Raw genomic sequence first — 25,522 nt, forward strand, 5'->3', positions numbered from 1 at the left:
TTATCATTAGTTAATTTAAGAGTTTGATAAAGACATACATTTCACAAGAAAACATTTTAGTGAGAAGTTATTGACCAGTATGCCCCATCCCTAAGTATTAGTAACCAAATTCACGACAATAAAGCGCTATCTAAAAAGAAAAATTAGTGAGTGCCAGCACCATCAGTAAGACTTTGTCTTTGCACTTCATTAGCACTTACCATGCATTATAATGTCTAGGATTGACTCTGATAGCATTTCGAAAACAAGCTAATGCTTTGTCCAATTCTTCAGTTAAGACAAACTCATGCCCTAACAGAGTATAGGCATAAGCATAATTTGGATCAACTTGGATAGCTCTCTGGAAGAATTTAATTGCAATATCATGTTCCCGTTGCAGACTGAAACAGTTCCCTGCAGCACACCAGGCCTTAAAAAAATGGGAACAAAAACCAAACAGAATTAAAATTTTATTTTTTTCTAAAACCAAATCTATGACTAAAATCATGCCTCAACTTAGAACAGAAAGATAAAAATAGAGCTTCAGTAGATAGTCAATTCTAATCATTCACAGATTCCATATTTGTGAATTTGTCTGATTGCCAAAATTTATTTATAAAACCAAAATCGATACTCGTAGTGCTTTCATGGTCATCAAAAGGTATGTTCTCATTTGAGGTTGAACAATGTGACTCTACCTTCTTGTTTTAGCTCTCATGCAGAGATGACCAGGGGACAGAAACTCTGTGGGGTAGTTTAGTGTAGTGCAAGAAGCTTTGGCTCTGGTGACAGCTGGACAGAATTTGAATCCCAATGCTGGCACTTTTAAGTAGGGTGGCTTCAGGCAAGTCACCTCTGAACCTCATTCTCTCTCTCTCTTTTTTTTTTTTTTTTTTTTGAGATCTGGTCTTGTTCTGTTGCCCAGGCTGAAGGGCAGTGGTGTGATCGTGGCTCAATGCAACCTCCGCCACCTAGGCTCAACTGATCCTCCTGTCTCAGCCTCCCGAGCAGCTGGGACCACAGGCGCCAGCCACCACACCTGGCTAATTTTTGTATTTTTTCTGGAGAAGGGTTTTGCCATGTTGCCCAGGCTGGTCTTGGAACTCCTGACCTCAAAGAGTCCGCCTGCCTCAGCCTCCCGAAGTGCTGGGATTATAGGTGTCAGCCACCACGCCCAGCAGCATTCTCTCTTTTGTAAAGAAAATAGGATCTACCAGGATGAGTTGTTTTTAGGGTTCAAGATTATAATCCACAATCTATCTCTGTTTCAAACCCTCCATCACTCCTAGGAACATTGGTTCAGTAGCACTAACTCGGTGTTCATGTTGACTACAGAATTACTGCAAATAATGAGAATTGACTGTATTTAATTCTAAGCTTAGATATGTTACAAAAGTATTATTAAATATTTTTGAAATGCAATGAAATACAATCTTACAAGATTAGAGCATGGAAATTAATTGCACCTATGTCTTACAATGACAATACTAATTTATTTTAATTTAAAATTATTAAGTTTTTCAATCTATGTAACTTCTGCTCGATGAACTCTAATCTTGGTGACAACAGCTAACTTAACGTAGTCAAATCTTGATAAATCCTGAATGAAACTTCTGCTTTGTGATTTTTCTATTTGTGAATCTGCACCGCACATTCTAGGACTGTCTCTTCCTCTCTGAGTCCCTGACTAGATAGAGAGAAAAAAAAGAAATACTTGTAGGTGACACTGAATGGTGTTTGAATTGTTTGGTTCATCTCTATCTGTTGAGGGTGATCAAAAAGGTAACTATATAAGCAAAGTATTTTGGTTAACATACCTCTGGCGAATTTTTATCCATGTCTGTTAAGTCTTTTGACAGAACTGAAAGAGCAACATCTTTTTGAAGATGCCAAAGTGTTGTAGAGTAGATTTCCATGCCTTCAACTCTGTAATTCTCAATCCTTCTAACCTCTGAGAATATTCTTTCAGCCTGAAATAAAAAAAAAATAGTAAAAGAAAATAAGTTGATATAATTTATATATATATACACAGGGAAAGCCCTTGTCATTATCTTCACAGGATCTAAATGCTGCCTTGTATTGTGGTTTTTATGTGAATGAGTATTAACACAAGGACAAATTGAGCAATCTACTATGGCAGGTCAAATACTGATGTAACCATATTGACAGTCAACCTAGTATTTATACACAAGTCATGGTAAAAACATGAACTTTGAAAGGGAAATTTGAGTTTCCACCAAAAAGACAGAAGAGAAATCTATACAAAGCTACAATTCAAAAGAAAAGTCAACATTTCCTTCTCAAAAACCACATTTCCAAGTGATTTTTTTGAACTATTTTTTATTGAGAGGTTGTGCTAGAAAATTTAGAGGGAAAAAACAGGTTAAGATGGCTATCAATCCTATGGTTATCAATCCTATTGAGGCCTGAATACACACACCAATATTGTGTCTGCTAGGAATTATAGGCCCTACCTATTAATTACCCTTTCCTTTGCAGCACTCTCTTGACTTCAGGGTCTCTCCTCAGCTGCCTGATCATTTTTTTTCCTCATCACATTCACAGCTCCCAGAACTGTGTTTCTCTCCCTCTAAAGTTTGAGGATTTAGGTTATATAAAATCAGTTTCCTAGTTTATCAATTTACCAAGTTCAAAATTCTCAGCTGCCAGAAAAGGTCTACGTACTAAAAAAAAAGAAAGGAAAATAAATTCTCACAGTTTAGTTTAGAATAAGGAATATCTGGACTGTTCTTAATGAAATGAATATGACAGAAAATAAGAGCATTTTAAAACTGAGTGCTTAATGCCAAGAAGTGGCCATATGATATCTGAGAATAGCTTAATGATTTGTAACTTCCTTGCAATCTCTTAAAAGTTGTAAAGGTAAGTGTGCAGCCTTGACCTGCAGGGCTCAAGTGATCCTCCCACTTCAGCCTCCCAAGTAGCTGGGACCACAGGTAAGTGCTACCACACCCAGATAATTTTTTCATTTTTTGTAGAGACAGGGTCTCACTATATTGGCCAGGCTGGTCTCCAATTCCTGAGCTCAAGTGATCCCCCTTCCTTGGCCACCCAAAGTGCTGGTATTATAGGCCTGAGCCATCACCTCTGGCCAAGATTTTCATGTAGGCATGGTAACAAGATAAAAGACCTATCAGCCAAATATACGGTTTCAAAGTTTTCAGAATCTGTTGCTTCCTTTGAAAAATGATTATGGCATTGACAAAAAGAAAAATGGGAAAAAACTCATGAAATTAAGTTGAAACACAGGTTTTCTTTAGTTAAATATTTAGGTCACCACTGTAACTAGGGGAAACAATAAAATTCATTTATGTTAAAGTAGCTGTGAAACAATAAATTAGAAATAATTTTTTAAAGGGCTTTTCCAAACACAGCTCTTGTCTGTCTGTGTATATGCTACATACCAATAAAGGACCATAGGGTTTTCTAGTAATGAATAAGACTTTCTGTCTTCAACTCTCTTTTCTGTACTATTCAAAATTAAGTTATATGAATAGGTATCCTCTGTATGTATTCTCTGTGGCAAAGAACACCTTTCCTCTAGATCTTTGCATGGATCATGAAGGGAAGAGTAACCTTCCCTCTGAGGGCATAAAAACAAAAACAAAGCAAAACAAAAACACCATATTTCATTGTCCCCCAGTTTCCTCACCATGCTTCATTTTTCTTCATGACTTATTGCTACTTGTTCTTATACATTTATTGGCTTACAATTTGTCTGTTGCTAGAATGTAAGCTCCACAGAGGCAAGAAATTGTCTGACTAGCTGTAATACAGAGTCTAGAAGAGAGTCCAGGATATCTTATGCACAGAAATATATACTGAATAAATGAACTGAAAGCAAATTAAGCAAAAAACGAATCATATGAACTTTAATCCATATTAGAAATATTTTATTAATATATAGGTTTCTAAAAGGTTTCTTTTTTTAAGTTGGGGGTGGAGAAAATGCTTTGGGAAGAACTGAGGGGTAATTTAAATTGGGAATTAGAATTTTCTTTGACTTTAGGTTAATCATTCTCTCCTTTTCTGGTATAGACAGATAACTTAAGCAACAAATTTAATTAAAATCCAAAGAGTAAAAGCCTTGTAATAAGGACATTGTGTCCTCAAACACAATTTTCTTCATAGCATTCTTCAAGTTTATAAAACATATTTAATGTCAAAAATTCATCCCAGTAATTAACTCTGTATATTGTAGAAAAAATATAAATCCTATTACATGGTAAATATGTATTTTCAGATACAACTGAATAGGATACAGTCTACGTCTACGTAAGAATGTCTAGATGACAAACCTATTCCGAGAAGTTGCAAAGAATTTAAATTACTCCTTAACACAAGTAACACAAGAAAGAACTGTATCTATACATTATAAATACTGACAAAATAAATATATAGACATTATATAATAAATACTGATCTTTTAGATCTAGCCTTCTCAAGCATGGGAATTTATTTTAATGAAATTGAAATTATCCCTAGAAAGGCACATATAACCATTTTTATACTTACTTGCATGTACTCTGAAAGTTCAAAATAGGCCCTTCCAATCTGGCACAGTACCCAACCAGTATTGTAGTGGTGAGAAGGTAGATGGCTCAAAATATTTATAGCTTCTTTGCAGTTGTATGAACACAAAGCTAAATAACCTTTCCCCATTTCACGAAGAAGGCTCATCAAACCTTCTAGGAGAAAATAATATAGTAAACAAAGGAAAAAATGCAATAAAACAGTTTGGTTCTCTAGAAAAGGTAATTACAAACTAATCTATTAAAAATTCTAACATCTATGTAGAAAACAATGAAGGTACTGTAATGAACATAAAGAAATTTACTTAAAATAAGTACATAATAAAATATAAAGATAATATTAAGCATTTAAAACAGACCTGCTGCTGCTTTTTGTAGATTAAAAGCCTGAATCTGAGGTGTGATTGTGGATATTTTCCCTTCTGAAATGATGGAAGAGTCTAATTTTGTAATTTCCAGGCTATCATTTATGTTAGGTTGAGTTATTCCTCCTTTGTTAGTTTTACTTTTTGTTTTTCTGTTTGGGATTTTAGGTGGAAACTTCATTTTTAATTTTTTGCTATTCTCCTGTAAAAGGGGGGAAATTTCACACTTGTTATACTCATGTATTTTAGAATTCTCCTCAGCCCTTTCTCCAGTATTAGATATAAAATAAATGTACAATCTTGATTAATTCTATATTTTTTTCAGAAGAGTTTATAAAAACAAAGGTCTTCAAAGTCATTTAATTTTAAACACAGTAATTCTGAACATAAATTACATTAACTGATAGTGATTAAGGTGTGTCAGCATTAAGTGTAGCCCTCTTGTGAAAGTATATCAAACTCTCATTTATTATTTAAAAGTAAGAAAATAAGTAGATGTAATTCTTGGCTCACTGCAACCCAACCTCTGCCTCCCGGGTTCAAGTGATTTTACTGCTTCAGCCTCCCAAGTAACTGGGATTATAGGCATAAGCCACCACACCTGGCCTTTGTTTTGTTTTTTGAGACAGGGTCTTATTCTGTTGCCCAGGCTGGAGTGTAATGATGTAATCAGAGCTCACCACAGCCTTGACTTCCCCAGACTCAAGCGATCCTCCCACCACAGCCTCCCAAGCAGCTGGGATCAAAGAGTACCACCATCCCAGCTCATTTTTTTTTTTAGAGATGGGGTCTTGCTATGTTGACCAGGCTGGTCTCGAAGTCCTAACCTCAATTGATCGGCCCACTTTGGTCTCCCACAGTGATAAGAATACAGGCATGAGCCACTGCATCTGCCAGGTCTCCAGTTTTTTTTAACTTTTATTTTCAAATAATTTTAGACTCACTCTTCCGCAAATAATAATATCTGACATAACCATAGTATATCATCATATCCAGGAAACTGAAATTAGTACAATACTATCAACTAAAGACCTTATATGGATTTCATCAGTTTTTACATAAAACTGTGTGTTTGTGTGCATAGTTCTATAAAATTTTATCATGTGAATGGATCTGTGTAATCAACCACCACAATCAGGATACAGCACAGTTGTACCACCACAACAAAATTCTTTTGTGCCCTGATTTAATAGTAACATCCCTCCTAGAGGCTTAACTCTTAATAACCACTGATCTGTTGTCCACTACTATAATTTTGCCATTTCAAGATTATTCCTGTCATTTTTAACTTGAGAAAAAAAATTTTTTAATTGAAAAAGAATATTATATAATATTTACCAAAGGACTAATTAACTTCACAAAAATTATAGATGTCCCTCTAACTTAAAACATTCTTAAACTTGAAATAGTCTCTTTATTAACTTTTTAGGAATGGAGTCATCAATGAACAGAAATTTCAGCAGGGGAAGCATTAAGTAAACGTGACATACAGAAATCTTTAAATTACCTTGGTTGTGGAGCTGTCACTAGTAAAGAGTCGTGAACTTCTTCGAGGCAGTGCGTTTGGGGGAGATGCAATTGTGGGGCTCAATACCTGAGGTGTTGTACTAAAAAAAAATTATAAAGGAAGACATTAATATTTTACTTGATTTATGACCATTAACCGTTGTTTCAATTCAGGTATATTTAAAAAATACACATTAATTATGTAAGTACTCTAAAGTTGACGAATTTGATCAGTTCTTTTCGTGGTTTCTCTATGAAAACACAGTATTTAAAAATGAGGAACTCAGACTGGCTTTCCTGCTTCTCAGCTTGCAGACGGCCTCTTGTGGGACTTCAGCTTATGATCATAAGTCAGTACTCCTTAATAAACTTTCCTTCATATAAAAAATAAATAAAAATAAAATGACTCGTTACTACAAAATAGTAAAGATTACAGCACAGATCTTCACTCTCTCTGAAATTGTTAATTTGAACTAAAAATAATCCTCATAAAATTCTGGATCAATAAATGATAAGCACATCTATAACTCAATTATTTTTACCCTTCATTTGCAACTACAACAAATTAGAGAAAAAAGAAAAGACAGTTGGGCAAACAGTCTAATTGTGGGGTATCTGTCAACAAATACCACTAGAAAAAATGATATTTGAGAAGTCATCTCCCTGTAAATTCAAACAACTACATCAAAGGTTTATTCTGTCTAAAGCAAAAGGAGCCTCTGTACATTTTCACTTTAAAGGCAAACCCTGAGATATGAGAATTTCAATCCTAGGAGCAAGCAAACCTAAAATCTGAAACAATCGAGAATTGACAGTGGGTAAACTTATGGACTAAAGTATCTAAACTTTATAATTTATGGGAAATCCTACTAGCTACCTGAGTCTGGGTCAAAGAATTTCAGAAAATAAAAAGAGATATATATTTTCATCTTTTACGATATGTACATATGTAATATGTATACATACCTCTATATATGCATGTGTGTCTATGTCTCACACACACACATGAATCCTTTTAATCTGCATCTCATAAGCTAGGAGTTTGATAATGAAAGGCTTCCAAAGTTCAAAATCAGACTTCACTTTATGTGGAGCAAATGACACACAACCTTTTTTGGATGACTTAGCTAAAAGTACTACGCCATTCTAACAATCTCTAAAAGAACTTTCTAAATAGAAAGAACAGATTTCTGCCAGTCATGACAGAGTAATATGGAATACATTTATTCTCCCATTTCAGATAACTACAAACTGAACCAAATATATGGAACAATGGTTTTCAGACACTGGACAATAGGCAAAACATTTCTGAGGACAGCTCTAGGGCCACCGTGCAGGCAAAAAGAATGCAAATAGAGCTCAGTGGTCCCAGTGTGTTGAAAAGAAAATGTTGAGGATTTGAGAAAAGTCAAAGCAGCCAGAATTTGAAGGCAGAGCACCAGAGAGAAGAACAGGCTACGAAGAGGGGACCTACAAAGATCTGCAGAGGGCTTCCCTGGACTCTTCAGTTGAAACTGCTCAGTGTAGGTGTTTGAGTGTTATATAATAAAGAATCTGTCTGGTCCACGCCCCAGGCTCCTGAGATCTACTAAGTTCTTGGAATTCCTCAAGTGACAGGGAAGTCTTTGTTATTCATTGCGAGCTCCTGGGACCCTGCCTGAATTTATGCTAATGAAGTAACTCCTAGGTAGTTTCTGGACGGGGGCTGGCCATGCTGTAAAGGTCAGTCATGTGGCCGGCCATGTGGCCGGCACTGTGGCTCCCGCATGTAATCCCAGCATTTTGGCAGGCCGAGGCAGGCGGATCATGAGGTCAAGAGATCGAGATCATCCTGGCCAACATGGTGAAACCCCGTCTCTACCAAAAATACAAAAATCAGCTGGGCATGATGGCGGGGGCCTGTAATCCCAGTCACTCAGGAGGCTGAGGCAGGAGAATCACTTGAAACCGGGAGGTGGAGGTTGCAGTGAGCCAAGATCGTGCCTCTGCATTCCAGCCTGGGCGACAAGAGTGAAACTCTGTCTCAAAAAAGAAAGTCAACTATGTGATTAGAGGGCTGGGGCTTTGAGCCAGCAACACCAGCCTGACCCTGTCCGGGAAGGAAATTGAGTTCAATCATGTGGCCAATGATTCCATCAATCATGCCTACATAATGTAAAAACCCTAATACAAATTTTGAACACCAAAACTTGGCTAAAATTCTTGGTTTGTAAACATACTGATGTACTGGGAGGGCAAGTCCACAAAGAAGACATGAAAGCTCTGTATCAAGACCCTCCCATATCTAATCCTACGGATCTCCTAATTGTGTCATCTATAATAAAACTGTAATCCTAAGTATAGCACTTCCCTGGACTCTGTGAGGTGCTCTAGCAAATTACTGAATGTAAGAGGGTAGTAGGAATTCTTAAATTTGTAACCAGTTGGTCAGAAATGTGGGCGGCCTGGGGAACCCAGAACCTGCAACTCGGCAGTTCAGACAGTTCTTGTTGGGGTCAGTGATCTTAACCTGTGGTGTCTGTGCTAAGTCTGGGTAGTTAGCATCAGAATTATATTATAGTACTATAGTGAAGAAACTACCCAAAGCTGGGGGAAGTATTACTGAAAAGAAGTAGACAGAATAATTACTGGATCTCACTCCAAGCTGAGAATAGCTCATACTTTCAAAAGGCAGAGTGAAGAAACTCATACTAAACAGGTTTTTGAGGAGAGTACTCAAAGGGCATTTCCTCAATGGTTGGACAAGGTTAGTCCAGACTAAGGCTACTTTTGTCTGAACAAAGTTTAAAAGGTAAGACCTGAAGGGATCAAGCTGTTTCCAAGCAACTTTACTGCATCTCAGAGTAAAACTTTAAAATACCTAAAGGAATGCAAAAATATCCAGTAATCAACAATGTAAAACTTATAGCCAGGCACGGTGGCTCACACCTGTAATCCCAACAACTCGGGTGGCTGAGGTGGGAGGAATGCTTGAGGCCAGGAGTTTGAGAACAGCCTGAGCAACACAGCAAAATCCCACCTCTGCAAAACTAAAAAAAAATTAGCCACATGTGGCATGTGCCTATAGTACCAGCTACTCGGAAAGCAGAAGTGGGAGGACCTCTTGGGCCCAGGGGTTTGAGGCTGCACTAAGCTATGATCACACCACTGTACACTAGCCTGGGCGTCAGAGTAAAAGACCCCGTCTCAAAGAAAAAAAGTAAAATTTATAATAACTGACATCCAATTAAAAAATACTAGGCATACAAAGTAGCAGGAAAATAAAATCTACAATGAAGAGGAAAAGTAATGTAAGAAACACTTAGAAATAACAAAGTAACAGAATTAGTAGACAAAAACATTAAAAAAATACAAATATATCCTATACGTTCAAAAACATAGAGGAGGCTGGATGAGGTGGCTCATGCCTGTCAGCCCAGCACTTTGGGAGGCCAAGCCAGGACTGTTTCAGGCCAGGAGGTCAAGATCAGCCTGGACAGCATAGCAAGACCTTGTCTCATAGAGAGCTTATCCTTGTCTCTACAAAAAAGTAAAAATAAAAATAATTAGCCACATGTGGTGGCATGTGTCTGTAGTCCCAGCTACTCAGGAGGCTAACGCAAGAGAATCACTTGAGCCAAGGAGTTTGAGGCTACAGTGAGCTATAGTAGTGTCACTGCACTCCAGCCTGGGTGACAGTGAGACCCTGTCTCAAAAAAAAAAAAAAAAAAAGGCTGGGCGCGGTGGCTCACACCTGTAATCCCAGCACTTTGGGAGGCTAAGGTGGGTGTATCACGATGTCAGGAGTTTGAGATCAGCCTGACCAACATGGTGAAACCTCGTCTCTACTAAAAATACAAAAATTAGCAGGGCATGGTGGCACATGCCTGTAATCCCAGCTACTCAGGAGGCTGAGGCAGGAGAATCGCTTGAATCCGGGAGGCAGAGGGTGCAGTGAGCCAGACTATGTATGCCATTGCACTCCAGCCTGGGCAACAGAGCAAGACTTCTTCTCAAAGAAAAAAGAAAACCAAATCAATCTAGAGATGAAAGAAGAATGTCTGAAACAAAAACAAAAACAAAAAACCCAACAACATTGGATGTGGTTAACAACAGGTCTGACACTGCTGAAGAAAGATTAATTTGAAGACACAGCAATAAACACTATCCAAAATGAAACACGGAGAGGAGAAAGACTGGAAACAAAAATGAAGAGAGTATTAGTGAGCTGTGGGACAACTTCAAGCAATCTAATATACAAGTACTTGGAGTCCCAGAGGGAGAGATAAGACATGGACATAATATTTGAAGAAATAATGCCCCCAATTTAGCCAACTGTTATGAAAACTATAAACCCACAGATCTAAGAAGCTCAATGAATCCAAAGGCCGAGAAACAAGAAAACTACACTAGAGCACATCATAATCAAATTGCTTAAAATCAGCGATTAAAAACAAAACCTTGAGGCCAGGCGCGGTGGCTCAAGCCTGTTATTCCAGCACTTTGGGAGGCCGAGACGGGTGGATCACGAGGTCAGGAGATCGAGACCATCCTGGCTAACACGGTGAAACCCCGTCTCTACTAAAAAAAAAAATACAAAAAGCTAGCCGGGCGAGGTGGCGGGCACCTGTGGTCCTAGCTACTCGGGAGGCTGAGGCAGGAGAATGGCGTGAACCCGGGAGGCGGAGCTTGCAGTGAGCTGAGATCTGGCCACTGCACTCTAGCCTGGGCGATAGAGCAAGACTTCGTCTCAAAAAAACAAACAAACAAAAAAAAACCACCTTGAAACAGAGAAAAGACATATTACTACATATAGAGGAACAAAAATGAGATTGACAGCAGATTTCTTGTCAGAAACAATATAAGCCAAAAAACCAGTAAAGTAACATCCCTAAAAAAATCGTCAATTAGAAATTCTTGGCCAGGTGTGGCAGCTGACGCCTGTAATTTCAGCACTTTGGGAGGCCGAGATGGGTGGATCACCTGAGGTCAGGAATTCAAGACTAGCCTGGCCAACATGGTGAAACCTGATCTCTACTAAAAATACAAAAATTAGCTGAGCATGATAGTGCATGCCTGTAATCCCAGCTATTCGGGAGGCCATGGCAGGAGAATCACTTGAACTCGGTGAGCAGAGGTTGCAGTGAGCCAAGATTGCGCCACAGAACTCCAGCCGAGGCAACAAGCAAGACTCTGTTTCAAAAAAAAAAAGTAACTCTTACCTGGTAAAAATATTGTTCAAAAACAAAGATGAAATCAGAACTTTTTTTCTTATCCACAAAAGCTGAAGAAATTCATTACCGGCTGACTCGTACTATAAGAAATGGTAAAAAGGCCAGGTGCAATGGCTCATGACTGTAAATTCCAGCACTTGGGGAGGCCAACGCAGGAGGATCACGAGGTCAAGAGATCGGGACCATCCTGGCCAACATGGTGAAACCTTGTCTCTACTAAAAATACAAAAATTAGCTGGGCATGATGGCGTGCACCTGTAGTCCCAGCTACTTGGGAGGCTGAGGCAGAAGAATTGCTTTAATCCGGGAGGCAGAAGTTGCAGTGAGCTGAGACTGTGCCACTGCACTCCAGCCTGGTGACAGAGTGAGACTCCATCTTAAAAAAAAAAAAAAAAAAAAAAAAGAAATGTTAAAAAGAAGTCCTTCAACATGAAGGAAAATGGTTTCAGATCGAAATCTGGATCTATAGAAGTAAAGGGCACCAGAAATATTAGTTATGTTTGTAAATATAAAATAGACTTCTTTTTCTCATTTAAAAAAATTTCAGCCGGGCATGGTGGCTCACACCTGTAATCTCAGTACTTTGGGAGGCCGAGGCGGGTGGATCACTTGAGGTCAGGAGTTCGAGGCCAGCCTGGCCAATATGGTGAAACCTTGTCTCTACTAAAAATACAAAATTAGCTGGGCATGGTGGCACATGCCTGTAATCCCAGCTACATGGGAGGCTGAGGCAGTAGAGTTGCTTGAACCGGGGGGGTGGAGGTTGCAGTGAGCCAAGATTGCACCATTGTGCTACAGGCTGGGTGACAGAGCGAAACTCCGTCTAAAAAACAAAAACAAAACAAAAAAAAACTCTATAAAAGATAACTGACTGTTTAAGGCAGAAACCACAACCACAATAAGGCACTGGGGGTTTATAACATACACAGAAATTAAATATATTACAACTATCCCTCTCATAAAGACTAAGAGAGGAGCATGAAAGAATACTATTTTAAGATTCTATACTATACATGAAATGGTCTATTACCTGAAGGCAAACCTTGATAAGTTAAAATGTATACTACAAACTCCAAACAACCTCTAAAATGGCAAAATAAAGAGCAATTGCTAATAAGGGCAATATTGAATTGTACCTCCCCAAAAGATATGTTGAAGCCCTAAGCCCCAGTACATGTCAATGTGATTTTATTTGGAAATCTGGTTTTTGCAGATGTCATTAAGCTGTGGATATCTGGGTTGACCCTAATCCAATATAACTGTTGTCTTTACAAGAAGAGGGAAATTTACATAGAGAAACACACATGTGAGATGACCATGTGAAGACAGAGGTAGATACTGAGTTATACTGTCACATACTAAAGAACACCTGGGGTTATCAGAAGCTGGACGAGGCAAGGAAAATCCTTGTCTAGAGATTTTGGAAGGGGTACAACTCTGCCAACACCTTGACTTTAGACTTATGGCTTTACAACTGTAAGATAATAAGTATCTGTTGTTTTAAGACACTAAGTTGTGGTACTTTATTATGGCAGCCCTAGAAAACTAATATAGGCAATTAAGGAGATAAAATGGAATCAACAATACAAAGAATACAAAATTATTAAGAATGGATGTTGGTCAGGCGTGGTGGCTCATGTCTGTAATCCCAGCACTTTGGGAGGCTGAGGCGGGGGGATCACCTGAGTTGGGAGTTTGAGACCAGCCTGACCAACATGGAGAAACCCTGTCTTTACTAAAAATACAAAATTAGCTGGGTGTGGTGACGCATGCTTGTAATCCCAGCTACTCAGGAGGCTGAGGCAGGAGAATCGCTTGAACCCGGGAGGCGGAGGTTGTGGTGGGCCAAGATCACACCATTGCACTCCAGCCTGGGCAACAAGAGTGAAACTCCATCTCCGAAAATAAATAAATAAATAAATAAATAAATAAATAAATAGCTGATGTTTATTAGTGTTAGTCTATTTGTTTGACTCTACGTGAAATGTACAAATCAGAAATTATTTTTACATATAATGTTGTTTTGCAGGAGGCTTCAAGTTCCTTCTCACGACAGAGTCTCAGGCAATCACTGCAAGCCGGCACTCAAGGGAATTAGACTTACCACTCTGGGAGCATTACAGGAACACAGGGGTCTTTTAGATAGTCAAGGAGGCATATGCAAACCTGTGTCTGTTTTAAAATTTAGGTACATGTTCACAATTTTAGAAAGGAGAAAGAAAATTGTATCTTTCTTTTAAAATGTTAGCTATAATCTACTGAGTCCTTGAATAAGGAAAAGAAAATCCTATCTCACACCATTTCTGTGTGGAAACGGATTTATTATTTAAAGGTTTATTTGTCTGTTATTTTTATAATCTGTTTATAGACATGCGTAATGTGGGAACGGGAGTATGAAACCTATCTGTATCTAAACTATAGAGAGGGTCATATGCATAAGAAAATTACAGGCCGGGCGCGGTGGCTCAAGCCTGTAATCCCAGCACTTTGGGAGGCCGAGACGGGTGGATCACGAGGTCAGGAGATCGAGACCATCCTGGCTAACACAGTGAAACCCCGTCTCTACTAAAAAAATACAAAAAACTAGCCGGGAGAGGTGGCGGGCGCCTGTAGTCCCAGCTACTCGGGAGGCTGAGGCAGGAGAATGGCGGGAACCCGGGAGGCGGAGCTTACAGTGAGCTGAGATCCAGCCACTGCACTCCAGCCTGGGCAACAGAGCGAGACTCCGTCTCAAAAAAAAAAAAAAAAAGAAAATTACAAATCCATGAGGCAATCAGAGTAGACTAAAACGCTGCTTTAGTTAAGCATTGTCTTCTGTGCATTACAAAACTCAACTCAAAATTACACTAGTGTTGTAAGTGAGAGGTTTCAAATTTTACATATTCAAAATTTACAGTAGTTATTCTAGAATCCATGAGAGTCACTATCTGCCTAAATTGAAGAAATATAAAGAATCAAGTTTTATGGCAAGAAAAGTTGAATAATTACAGTGATAAATACCTTGTTTGTGGACCAGAACTTTGTGTTTGTGCAAGAATTGGAGTTACCTCTCGGCTATTTCCACTCTGTGAGAAGACAGACTTTGTTCCAGTTTGGCCGATTCTGGCAACAGACTGTAAAACACAAAAAGTCTAAGGTTTGTGAATTATGGGCTGCACTGTAAATGATAAGACACCACAACGCTCCCATCTACATTTTCTCAATACACGCAGCCATAATATACTGTCACCTTAAAGATAAACTATTTATATCATTATTGTTGATTATTGTTACATTAGTATGAACATTAGTCTATTTCCTTATTTTAACCTCAGAGTATTTTTACCTCTATAATATCTTTTTATCTTTTGCTTTTAGTTTCAAAGGCTAAAAATCCCCAGAAGCTATTTTTTTCATCTCATTGTGACCATCCTCCATTTATTACATACCTTCTCTATTTGGGGTTAAGTACTAAAAAATTTTAAGAGAGCTAAATTCTCAAGATTTATGATTTATCTCATTATACACAGAAAAAATAATGATACAATAATCTTTTATACTCCTTTGGCACTTGGTAGCAGTTCTAGAGGAGTTCAGAGGAGTAGATTTTAAAAAACAACCATCCGATTACTTTCCAAAATCTAAGGATATTGTTCTTTAGACTTAATATTGCTTAGTTTTTCTAATCTTTCATTAATTGGTCTCTGTTCCCTTGGATAAAAAAAATCTTTGCTTGGCTCTTCAGTCTTCTCTAATTTATTCCCTTATTTCTATTCATTTCCACCGTCTAGCTTCTTTAAATGATCTATGACTATTATATCAGTGCACTGCTTCTCTCCTTTGGCTACCAGAGAATTTTTTTCAAAACTTACTGTTACCCTGATCTCCTGTACACAATCCTCAAACTGCATATTATAAATAATCACTAATAATCACTGTCTCATCAGATATGAAAACCTTATTTTAGCCTTTCCCGCATTCAACATCACTGATCATGCCCTACTTTTTGAAACTTGGCATTACTTCCAAAACATTACATTATTTGTCCTGCCACTTCATTTGCTGGCCCTTTATCCTTCTACTATTTTTAAATTGGGTTTACGCTGTTCTCTTTAGCTACTCTCTCTTTCCCTAGGAGAGCCTGGTCATTTTAATAGCTTCAATTATTATTTCTATCAGCAGCTCACATTTTTTCCTTTATGACTAACTTTCTACTGAATATTTTCATCTAATGTACCACCACTTCAAAATAAAATTTCATAAGCCTTTCTCCACCTTTTCCAAATTGGAATCACTACATTCATCCAAGGGACAAAACTTAAGTCAATTCTTGTCCTTCCTTATTTATCAAAGAACTATGTACACTGCACTCACTACCTGGTTTGATATTTGCAGTTGACACCGTATGCAGACCTACATGCGTGACTTTTCTGGGAATGTCTTATAATACGGTAAGAGGAGAACAGAGGCAGAAGAGGATGAGACAGCAATCTTATTTGGGCACTAAAATCATGTGCCTACCTACTGCCTTAACTTGCTTTGGTTATTATGGTTATTATGGCTCTTCTAGTCTTGGCCTACTTCACCTGGCATGCTAACTACCATTTTTCTTTGCCTTCTTCATAACTGTATGTTTAAAACAATACATACACAAACTATTTTGCAGTCCCTTTTAAGTATTCTTGGAGTTCCTATTATCACTCACTAAGGAGTTATTATAGAAAAATCTTTTGCAGATTCTAAGGATGTTCAGGAGTAAAATAATAAAAAACAACTATAAGAAGAAACATGTTTCTATTAAGGTAAAGAGGCTATAATTGTTATTCACATATTAGTATGACTTGTAGCTTCCATTTCTTGAATATCTGTGAAGCATGGCAATAGGTATTTTATATAGAGAGCCTAATTTAAATCTCACAGAAGTTACCTTATGCCACAGATACGCTTTTAAAAAATGGTACTTCGGCCTCTATTTCCATATACCTATATAAGGGAACATTATAAAACAAGAGCCTCAGCTGGGCAGTGACTCATGTTTATAATCCCAGCACTCTGAAAGGTCAAGGCAGAAGGACTGCTTGAGCTCAGGAGTTTGAGACTATCCCTGGCAACACAGTGAGATTCTGTCTCTCCAAAAATAAAAGTTAAAAAAATTAGCTGGGTGTGGTGGTGCACACCTATAGTCCTAGGTACTTGGGAGGCTAAGGTGGAAGGATCATTTGAGCCTGGGAGGTTGAGGTTACAGTGAGTCATGGTCGCACCACTGCACTCCAGCCTGGGCAGCAGAGTGAGACCCTGTCTCAAAAAAAAAAAAAAAAAAAAAAAAAAAAAGGCCTCATGATGTTTGCTGCAATATTTACTATAAGTATACTACCAAATATTTTTCATTTTCATTTTAAAACTATACATCCATGATCTACCACAAAAATCTTACTATCAAATATCTGGCTTTACCTGAGCAATTTGTTTTCATATAATTATTAGTGTTATTAAAAAAACATATACAGTGGTGGGGACAAATAAAAACTATGGCAGACACAATTTCTGTTATTTATATTCAAGTAATATAAACAATCTTAATTTTGTTTTTTTAAAAAGGAAATTAAAAAGTAAAAATATGAATATGTTTATTTAACTATATGCTGAAATAAACTAAAATTGTGAGATACAGTCTTACTTGGCCAAAAGAGTAAGAAGTCTGCCTCCTACTATAACCAAGAGGCTACAACAATGACATTCTTTTATATTTAGATCAACAAATCTAAGGCAAAAGCAATTATATAAAGTTAGATTTTCCCTGAAATTACCTTTAAAATATTAAAATAAACAAGTTGCTTTAATCAATACCCAAACTGCATTTTACATGGAAAATACCTTTTTTGAAGGGGCTCCGGTGGATGGCACGTCAATTACAGAAGGTGTATTAGTGTAGTTTTGTAAATAGGATCCATCTCCAGGACTTGGGGTTTCTAATGGCAAAATCCCAAAACTGAGAAGAGGTTGAAATCAAGGTGTCAAAAAGTCATCAAGGCATATATAAAGCAGCAGTATACTTAAATTAGAAGGTCTAAAAGGAAGAGAATGGCAAATCAGTCTTAGGGACAGTGAGGATCTGAGGGGCAGATTAAAAATAAGCTGTGAATATAGACTATTCCACCCACCATAACTAAAACTAAAAAAAGCTATCAAACAAGGAACTACAGTGAGCAACAATTACTGATCTCAGGAGATTTATTAGAAATAAAGAAGAGTAGCTTTATAAATCTAAGATCCAAATGATCAGATTACTTCAAATTCTTGGAATTTATGGGATTTAGACACAACTAGAGAAAATGTCTCTAGAGACCATTAGATAACTATAACTCTCCAGAGTGGTAATCTCATGGTCACACTATTTTAGTAGTTCCCTGGCCTCAGGACCCGATTCATAGAATTTCTTCTAGTATATATATATATATATATATATATATATATTTTTTTTTTTTTTTGAGACAGAGTCTTGCTCTGTTGCCCAGGCTGGAGTGCAGTGGCATGATCTCAGCTCACTGTAACCTCCATCTGCTGGGTTCAAACGATTCTTGTGCCTCAGCCTCCCAACTACCTGGGATTACACGTATCTGTCACCATACCTGGCTAATTTTTGTAATTTTAGTAGAGATAGGGTTTTACCATGTGGGCCAGACTGGTCTTGAGCTCCTGGTCTCAAGTGATCTGCTCACCTCAGCCTCCCAAAGTGCTGGGATTACAGGCATGAGCCACCAAGCCCAACCCGTTCTAGCACATCATTTTTCATTTTGATACTTTTGGATATGTATCCTCTGGGCTGAGTTCCTGTATTTATACATACATATACTACTATTAATTTTGATAAAATATTTTTTTTTTTTTTTTTTTTTTTGAGACGGAGTCTCCCTGTGTCTCCCAGGCTGGAGTGCAGTGGCGTGATCTCGGCTCACTGCAAGCTCCGCCTCCCGGGTTCACGCCATTCTCCCGCCTCAGCCTCCCAAGTAGCTGAGACTACAGGCGCCCGCCACCACGCCCGGCTAGTTTTTTGTATTTTTAGTAGAGACGGGGTTTCACCATGTTAGCCAGGATAGTCTCGATCTCCTGACCTCGTGATCCACCCGCCTCGGCCTCCCAAAGTGCTGGGATTACAGGCTTGAGCCACCGCGCCCGGCCGATAAAATATTTTATATTAATAGGTGTGACAGCTAGGTTCAGTGGCTCATTGTAATCCTAGCACTTTGGGAGGCCATGGCAGGAGGATCACTAGAGGTCAGGAGTTCCAGATCAGCTTGAGCAACACAGCAAGACCCCATCTCTACAAAAAAACTTAAAAAATTAGCCAGGTGTGTTGGCATGTGCCTGCAGTCCTAGCTACTCAGGAGTCTGAGGCGGGAGGATCGCTTGAGCCCAGGAATTTGAGGCTGCAGTGAGCTATGATTGTGCCATTGCACTCTAACCTGGGTGACAGAGTGAGATGCTGTCTCAAACAAAAAACGGTAGGTGTCAAATTTCCATCATGTTTTGGAAAAGAACATTTTAATAGCAACCAATGGTGCTCTGATTGTAACATTTCATGAGGCTCACTGCTATCCAATAATGCACAGCCATAGATAGTATTTCTTAATGTGTTTACTACCTAATTTAAGAGTTTTACATTTTTCTCCAATTTTTTTTTTGAGACGGAGCCTTGTCCTGTCTCCTAGGCTGGAGTGCAGTGGCGCCATCTCAGCTCACTGCAACCTCTGCCTCCTGGGTTCAAGTGATTCTCTTGCCTCAGCCTCCCGAGTAGCTGGATCTATAGAAGCATGCCACCATGCCCAACTAATTTTTTGTATTTTTAGTAGAGATGGGGTTTCGCCATGTTGGCCAGGATGGTCTTGATCTCCTGACCTCGTGATCCGCCCACCTCGGTCTCCCAAAGTGCTGGGATTACAGGTGTGAGCCACCGCGCCCGGCCAATCCAATACTTAGTATCAATTTTTTTTGAGTCAGAGTCTTGCTCTGTTACCCAGGCTGGAGTGTAGTGGCTCCATCTCGGCTCACTGCAACCTCCGCCTCCTGGGTTCAAGCAATTCTCCTGTCTCAGCCTCCCGAGTAGCTGGGATTACAGGCGCCCACCACCACGCCCAGCTAATTTTTATATTTTTAGTAGAGACAGGGTTTCACCATGTTGGCCAGGCTGGTCTCGAACTCCTGACCTCAGGTGATCTGCCTGCCTTGGCCTCCCAAAGTGCTGGGATTACAGGCGTGAGCCACCGCGCCTGTCAACATCATCATGTGCTGTTTTTTACTTCATTTTCTGAAAACAGAATGCCCCTGTTCCCATACTGATTTAGAAGTTGCCATTGTAATAATCTGCATTACAAACAATATGAGTTATTATAAGATCATTTAGTACTATAGCACATTTGAAAGTATCTTGTTTGACTTACCTTGGGGTTAATGGGCTAAGAGCTGCTGGTCCTCCTAATAAACTTCGACCAGTTTTTGGTTTATTTTGAACCTGTTTAGATAATATGGAAGTTCCTGTTCCCAGTGGGACAGTATCAGGTGAAATTACAGCTGAATCAATATAAGACACTGAGGAATCTGTATTCAAGGAGTACTTTGAATTGGAAGATTCTAAATTCAATCTGTTTAATTCCTGAAACAGAAAATTTCTACCAAGTCATTCACAATATATTATTTAGTTCAGATCATTCTTTGTAGTTTCATAATATTTTGAACACTAGAATATAAGACACTTACAATTGTGTCCTGGGGTGTTTCCGTAAGAACTGTCTCAGGCTGTCTGTGAGATAAACTATGATTAGGTACTTGTGTTGTGCAAGAGTTGGGCAGACAGTTGCTAAAGTTCTGTAAAGATGTGAATTTAAATGTTTGGTCAGGATCTGGCTTTTCACCTGTGAAGACAAAAAAAAAAAAAAAGTTTGTCTCCGAGGAAGTGAGGATTACATTTTTTTCAAGTATGCATAAGTTAGTGGAAACAGGAAATAGGCCTTATCCAAAATTTTAAATTCTCCTGTCCACTTCTGTTAATCAAATTTACCCCCTAAAAGCCCATCTATCAATGTATCATAAAAGTGTACCAGTAAGACAAAGCTGTAAATTTAGAAAATAAACTACAAGAACACTAATTTTAAATATAACAAATCACAGAAAAATGCAGATTTCTGTGTTTGCTTTAAAGCTGAAAATAACTAGGTCTCATTTTTCTCAAAGTAGGAGATGAGGTTGAAGAGTTAAAACCCATCATACTTTACATCATACTTTACAGTAAAGGTTGAAGCCCTTCTATATATACATAGATGCAACAATGCTGAAAAATGGTCCTTTATGTATCCTAGGCCAAATGTACTGAGATACTCTCTCCCTATACTGTTCAGAAACTGTAAGTTTCTGCTCCAGGCATTCTATTAATTGCATTAGAAATTCTATTAATTTTCTTATTCAGAAAGCAATTTTAGCTAGTGTTAAACACACAATATAACTCATTCTAGAGGACACTAGATACTTGAAAGTAGATGGGCTAAACAGAAGAATCTACTGGATTTAATCTTTGTGTAATTTTCAGTTATATGATTCTTGAAACATACCTATGATTCTAACTTATTTTTTATTTTCAATTTTAACTTGGAAAAATATTTTTCTTGGGGGTAGATGATCTGTATTGCTCTCCAAAAATTAAGTAGCAGGAAAAAAGAAGAGGAGATGGGAACCCACCCACCTCTCAACCCCACCCACCTACCTATTTCACATAATGATTCAAAAGGAGACCAGAGGAAAGGATTTAAACTAAGGCTCTTTTGGTAACATTCTGATCCTTTGGCAAGCCGATCTGTCTTGCTGTGGAGAGAAACAAGTAGATTAAATAAGCTACAAACCTCAAAACTTTTATCATAAACTTTTAGTACAAAAAATTAGGTAAAAGTTACAGAAGTTCGGAGAGCACTCTTCGTGATGCTTCTCTAAATTACCAATTTCTCCTATCTGCTAATCTCCAAATCAAGTGAAAGTAAACAGAACACAAATCAAAAGAAATGCTTACAAAATAAACTATCATTGCCTTCTTGAATATTACTACTACTTTAAACTTCCTGTCAGATACTAGAGTTACTGAGGAAGATGTGAAAAACACCGAAATTCTTCAGTATTCTTTTTTTTTTTTTAAACTGTATTACTTTTTATCGACACATAAATAATTGTACACATTTATGGGTACAATGTGATGTTTTGATACATGTATACATTATGTAATTATTCAAATTAGGGTAATTTAAAAAAAATTATACTTTAAGTTCTAGGGTACATGTGCACAACGTGCAAGTTTGTTACCTATGTATACATGGGCCATGTTGCTGTACTGCACCCATTAACTCGTCATCAACATTAGGTATATTTCCTAATGCTATCCCTCCCCCTACCCCCTCCCCACAATAGGACCCGGTATGTGATGCTCCCCTTCCTGTGTCCAAGTGATCTCATTGTTCAGTTCCCACCTATGAGTGAGAACATGTGGTATTTGGTTTTCTGTTCTTGCAATAGTTTGCTCAGAATGATGGTTTCCAGCTGCATCCATGTCCCTACAAAGGACACAAACTCATCCTTTTTTATGGCTGCATAGTATTCCATGGTGTGTATGTGCCACATTTTCTTAATCCAGTCTGTCACTGATGGACATTTTGGTTGATTCCAAGTCTTTGCTATTGTGAATAGTGCCACAATAAACATACGTGTGCATGTGTCTTTATAGCAGCATGACTTATAATCCTTTGGGTATATCCCCAGTAATGGGATGGCTGGGTCAAATGGTATTTCTCGTTCTAGATCCTGGAGGAATCGCCACACGGTTTTCCACAATGGTTGAACTAGTTTACAGTCCCACCAACAGTGTAAAAGTGTTCCTATTTCTCCACATCCTCTCCAGCACCTGTTGTTTTCCTGATTTTTTGATTGCCATTCTAACTGGTGCGAGATGGTATCTCATTGTGGTTTTGATTTGCATTTCTCTGATGGCGAGTGATGATGAGCACTTTTTCATGTGTCTGTTGGCTGTATGAATGTCTTCTTTTGAGAAGTGTCTGTTCATATCCTTTGCCCACTTTTTGATGGGGTTGTTTGTTTTTTTCTTGTAAATTGGATTGAGTTCTTTATAGGTTCTGGATATTAGCCCTTTGTCAGATGAGTAGATGCAAAAATTTTCTCCCATTATGTAGGTTGCCTGTTCACTCTGCTGGTAGTTTCTTTTGCTGTGCAGAAGCTCTTTAGTTTAATTAGATCCCATTTGTCAATTTTGGCTTTTGTTGCTGTTGCTTTTGGTGTTTTAGACATGAAGTCCTTGCCCATGCCTATGTCCTGAATGGTATTACCTAGGTTTTCTTCTAGGGTTTTTATGGTTTTAGGTCTAACATTTAAGTCTCTAATCCATCTTGAATTAATTTTCGTATAAGGAGTAAAGAAAGGATCCAGTTTCAGCTTTCTACTTACGGCTAGCCAATTTTCCCAGCACCATTTATTAAACAGGGAATCCTTTCCCCATTTCTTGTTTTTGTCAGGTTTGTCAAAGATCAGATGGCTGTAGATGTGTGGTATTATTTCTGAGGACTCTGTTCTGTTCCATTGGTCTATATCTCTGTTTTAGTAGCAGTACCATGCTGTTTTGGTTACTGTAGCCTTGTAGGATAGTTTGAAGTCAGGTAGCATGATGCCTCCAGCTTTGTTCTTTTGGCTTAGGATTGTCGTGTTGGCAATGCGGGGTCTTTTTTGGTTCCATATGAACTTTAAAGCAGTCTTTTCCAATTCTGTGAAGAAAGTCATTGGTAGCTTAATGGGGATGGCATTGAATCTATAAATTACCTTGGGCAGTATGGCCATTTTCACAATATTGATTCTTCCTATCCATGAGCATGGTATGTTCTTCCATTTGTTTGTGTCCTCTTTTATTTCACTGAGCAGTAGTTTGTAGTTCTCCTTGAAGAGGTCCTTTACATCCCTTGTAAGTTGGATTCCTAGGTATTTTATTCTCTTTGAAGCTACTGTGAATGGGAGTTCATTCATGATTTGGCTCTCTGTTTGTCTGTTACTGGTGTATAAGAATGCTTGTGATTTTTGTACATTGATTTTGTATCCTGAGACTTTGCTGAAGTTGCTTATCAGCTTGAGGAGATTTTGAGCTGAGACGATAGGGTTTTCTAAATATACAATCATGTCATCTGCAAAAAGGGACAATTTGACTTCTTCTTTTCCTAACTGAACACCTTTATTTCTTTCTCTTGCTTGAATGCCCTAGCCAGAACTTCCAAACTATGTTAAACAGGAGTGATGAGAGAGGGTATCCCTGTCTCGTGCCAGTTTTCAAAGGGAATGCTTCCACTTTTTGCCCATTCAGTATGATATTGGCTGTGGGTTTGTCATAAATAGCTCTTATTATTTTGAGATACGTTCCATCAATACCGAATTTATTGAGAGTTTTTAGCATGAAGGGCTGTTGAATTTTGTCAAAGGCCTTTTCTGCATCTATTGAGATAATAGTGTGGTTTTTGTCTTTGGTTCTGTTGATATGCTGGATTATGTTTATTGATTTGCATACGTTGAACCAGCCTTGCATCCCAGGGATGAAGCCCACTTGATCATGGTGGATAAGCTTTTTGATGTGCTGCTGGATTCAGTTTGCCAGTATTTTATTGCATCAATGTTCATCAGGGATATCGGTTTTATTTGCATCGATGTTCATCAGGGATATCGGTCTAAAATTCTCTTTTTTAGTTGTATCTCTGTCAGGTTTTGGTATCATGATGTTGGCCTCGTAAAATGAGTTAGGGAGGATTCCCTCTTTTTCTATTGATTGGAATAGTTTCAGAAGGAATGGTACCAACTCCTTGTACCTTTGGTAGAATTCGGCTATGAATCCATCCGGTCCTCGACTTTTTTTGGTTGCTAGGCTATTAATTATTGCCTCAATTTCAGAGCCTGCTATTGGTCTATTCAGGGATTCAACTTCTTCCTGGTTTAGCCTTGGGAGAGTGTAAGTGTCCAGGAAATTATCCATTTCTTCTAGGTTTTCTAGTTTATTTGCGTAGAGGTTAATCATTCTTAATTTTTTTTTTTTGGTGGGGGACAAGGTCTGGCTCTATCATACAGGCTGAAGTGCAGTGGCATGATCTTGGTTCACTGCCACCTTTACTTCCTAGGCTAAAGCCATCCTCCTACCTCAGCCTCCTGAGCAGCTGGAACTATAGGTGCGCACCACCATATCTGGCTAATTTTTGCATATTTTGTAGAGACCAGGTTTCGCCATGATGCCCAGGCGGGTCTTGAACTCATGGGCTCAGGTGATTTACCTGTCTTGAACTTCCAAAATGCTGGGATTACAGGTGGGAGCCACCGCACCTGGCCTTTTTGTATTTTTGTAGTGATGGGGTTTTGCCATGTTGCCCAGGCAGGTCTCCAACTCATGAGCTCAAGTGATCTGCCCACCACAGCCTCCCAAAATGCTGGAATTACAGGCGTGACCCACCACACTTGTCCTTAATTTTTAATATAACACTCCCAGTGGTAATTCTGAAAGTGATTTAAATGCTTTAAATATAGCATAAATGATCAGGTTTTTTGTTTTGTTTTGTTTTGAGGCTTAATTCACTTTATTTTTCTTGTATAAAAGTCCTATGTTGTAGCCACAGCCGGAGCCTGGGTCCTCTGCATAGACACTCTGGTGTGGGTCTTGATGAGGTGGTTTAATTTCCAAATGTTTTGAGATTTTCTTATCCATGTGTGACTTTTTATCATCTAATGCAACTCTTTTAAACAGAGTAATATTTATAATACTTCATTTTAGTTAATTTTCTAAAAATAAAAATATGATGTTCTTTAGGATTATTTCTCCAACATTCCTTATTAAAATTTTGACAACTTCTTTCATAAA

General features: G+C 38.3%; 1 protein-coding gene across 14 annotated transcripts in view; it reads right to left on the reverse strand.

Annotated features, from left to right (window-relative positions):
- CDC27 (cell division cycle 27) overlaps nucleotides 1-25,522 on the reverse strand; it is a 67,771-nt gene that overhangs the window by 19,301 nt on the left and 22,948 nt on the right. For 3 of the 14 annotated variants that reach the window (XM_074020054.1, XM_074020050.1, XM_065531804.2), the window contains 10 exons: nucleotides 21,350-21,447; nucleotides 20,350-20,504; nucleotides 20,034-20,245; nucleotides 17,470-17,584; nucleotides 14,617-14,729; nucleotides 6,405-6,504; nucleotides 4,892-5,099; nucleotides 4,516-4,685; nucleotides 1,797-1,949; nucleotides 201-409 (listed from right to left, as the gene is read on the reverse strand). In XM_074020054.1, the coding sequence (XP_073876155.1) occupies nucleotides 201-409; nucleotides 1,797-1,949; nucleotides 4,516-4,685; nucleotides 4,892-5,078 (719 nt within the window). In that variant the 5' untranslated portion in view covers nucleotides 5,079-5,099; nucleotides 6,405-6,504; nucleotides 14,617-14,729; ... (2 more) ...; nucleotides 20,350-20,504; nucleotides 21,350-21,447. Of the gene's footprint in view, nucleotides 1-200; nucleotides 410-1,796; nucleotides 1,950-4,515; nucleotides 4,689-4,891; nucleotides 5,100-6,404; nucleotides 6,505-14,616; nucleotides 14,748-17,469; nucleotides 17,585-20,033; nucleotides 20,262-20,349; nucleotides 20,505-21,349; nucleotides 21,448-25,522 lie in introns of all 14 variants that reach the window. The other 11 variants (XM_074020052.1, XM_065531807.2, XM_065531803.2 and 8 more) reach the window with 8 other exon arrangements.

This window comes from Macaca fascicularis, chromosome 16, assembly GCF_037993035.2.
Source record: "Macaca fascicularis isolate 582-1 chromosome 16, T2T-MFA8v1.1".
In the NCBI taxonomy this organism is placed as follows: domain Eukaryota; kingdom Metazoa; phylum Chordata; class Mammalia; order Primates; family Cercopithecidae; genus Macaca; species Macaca fascicularis.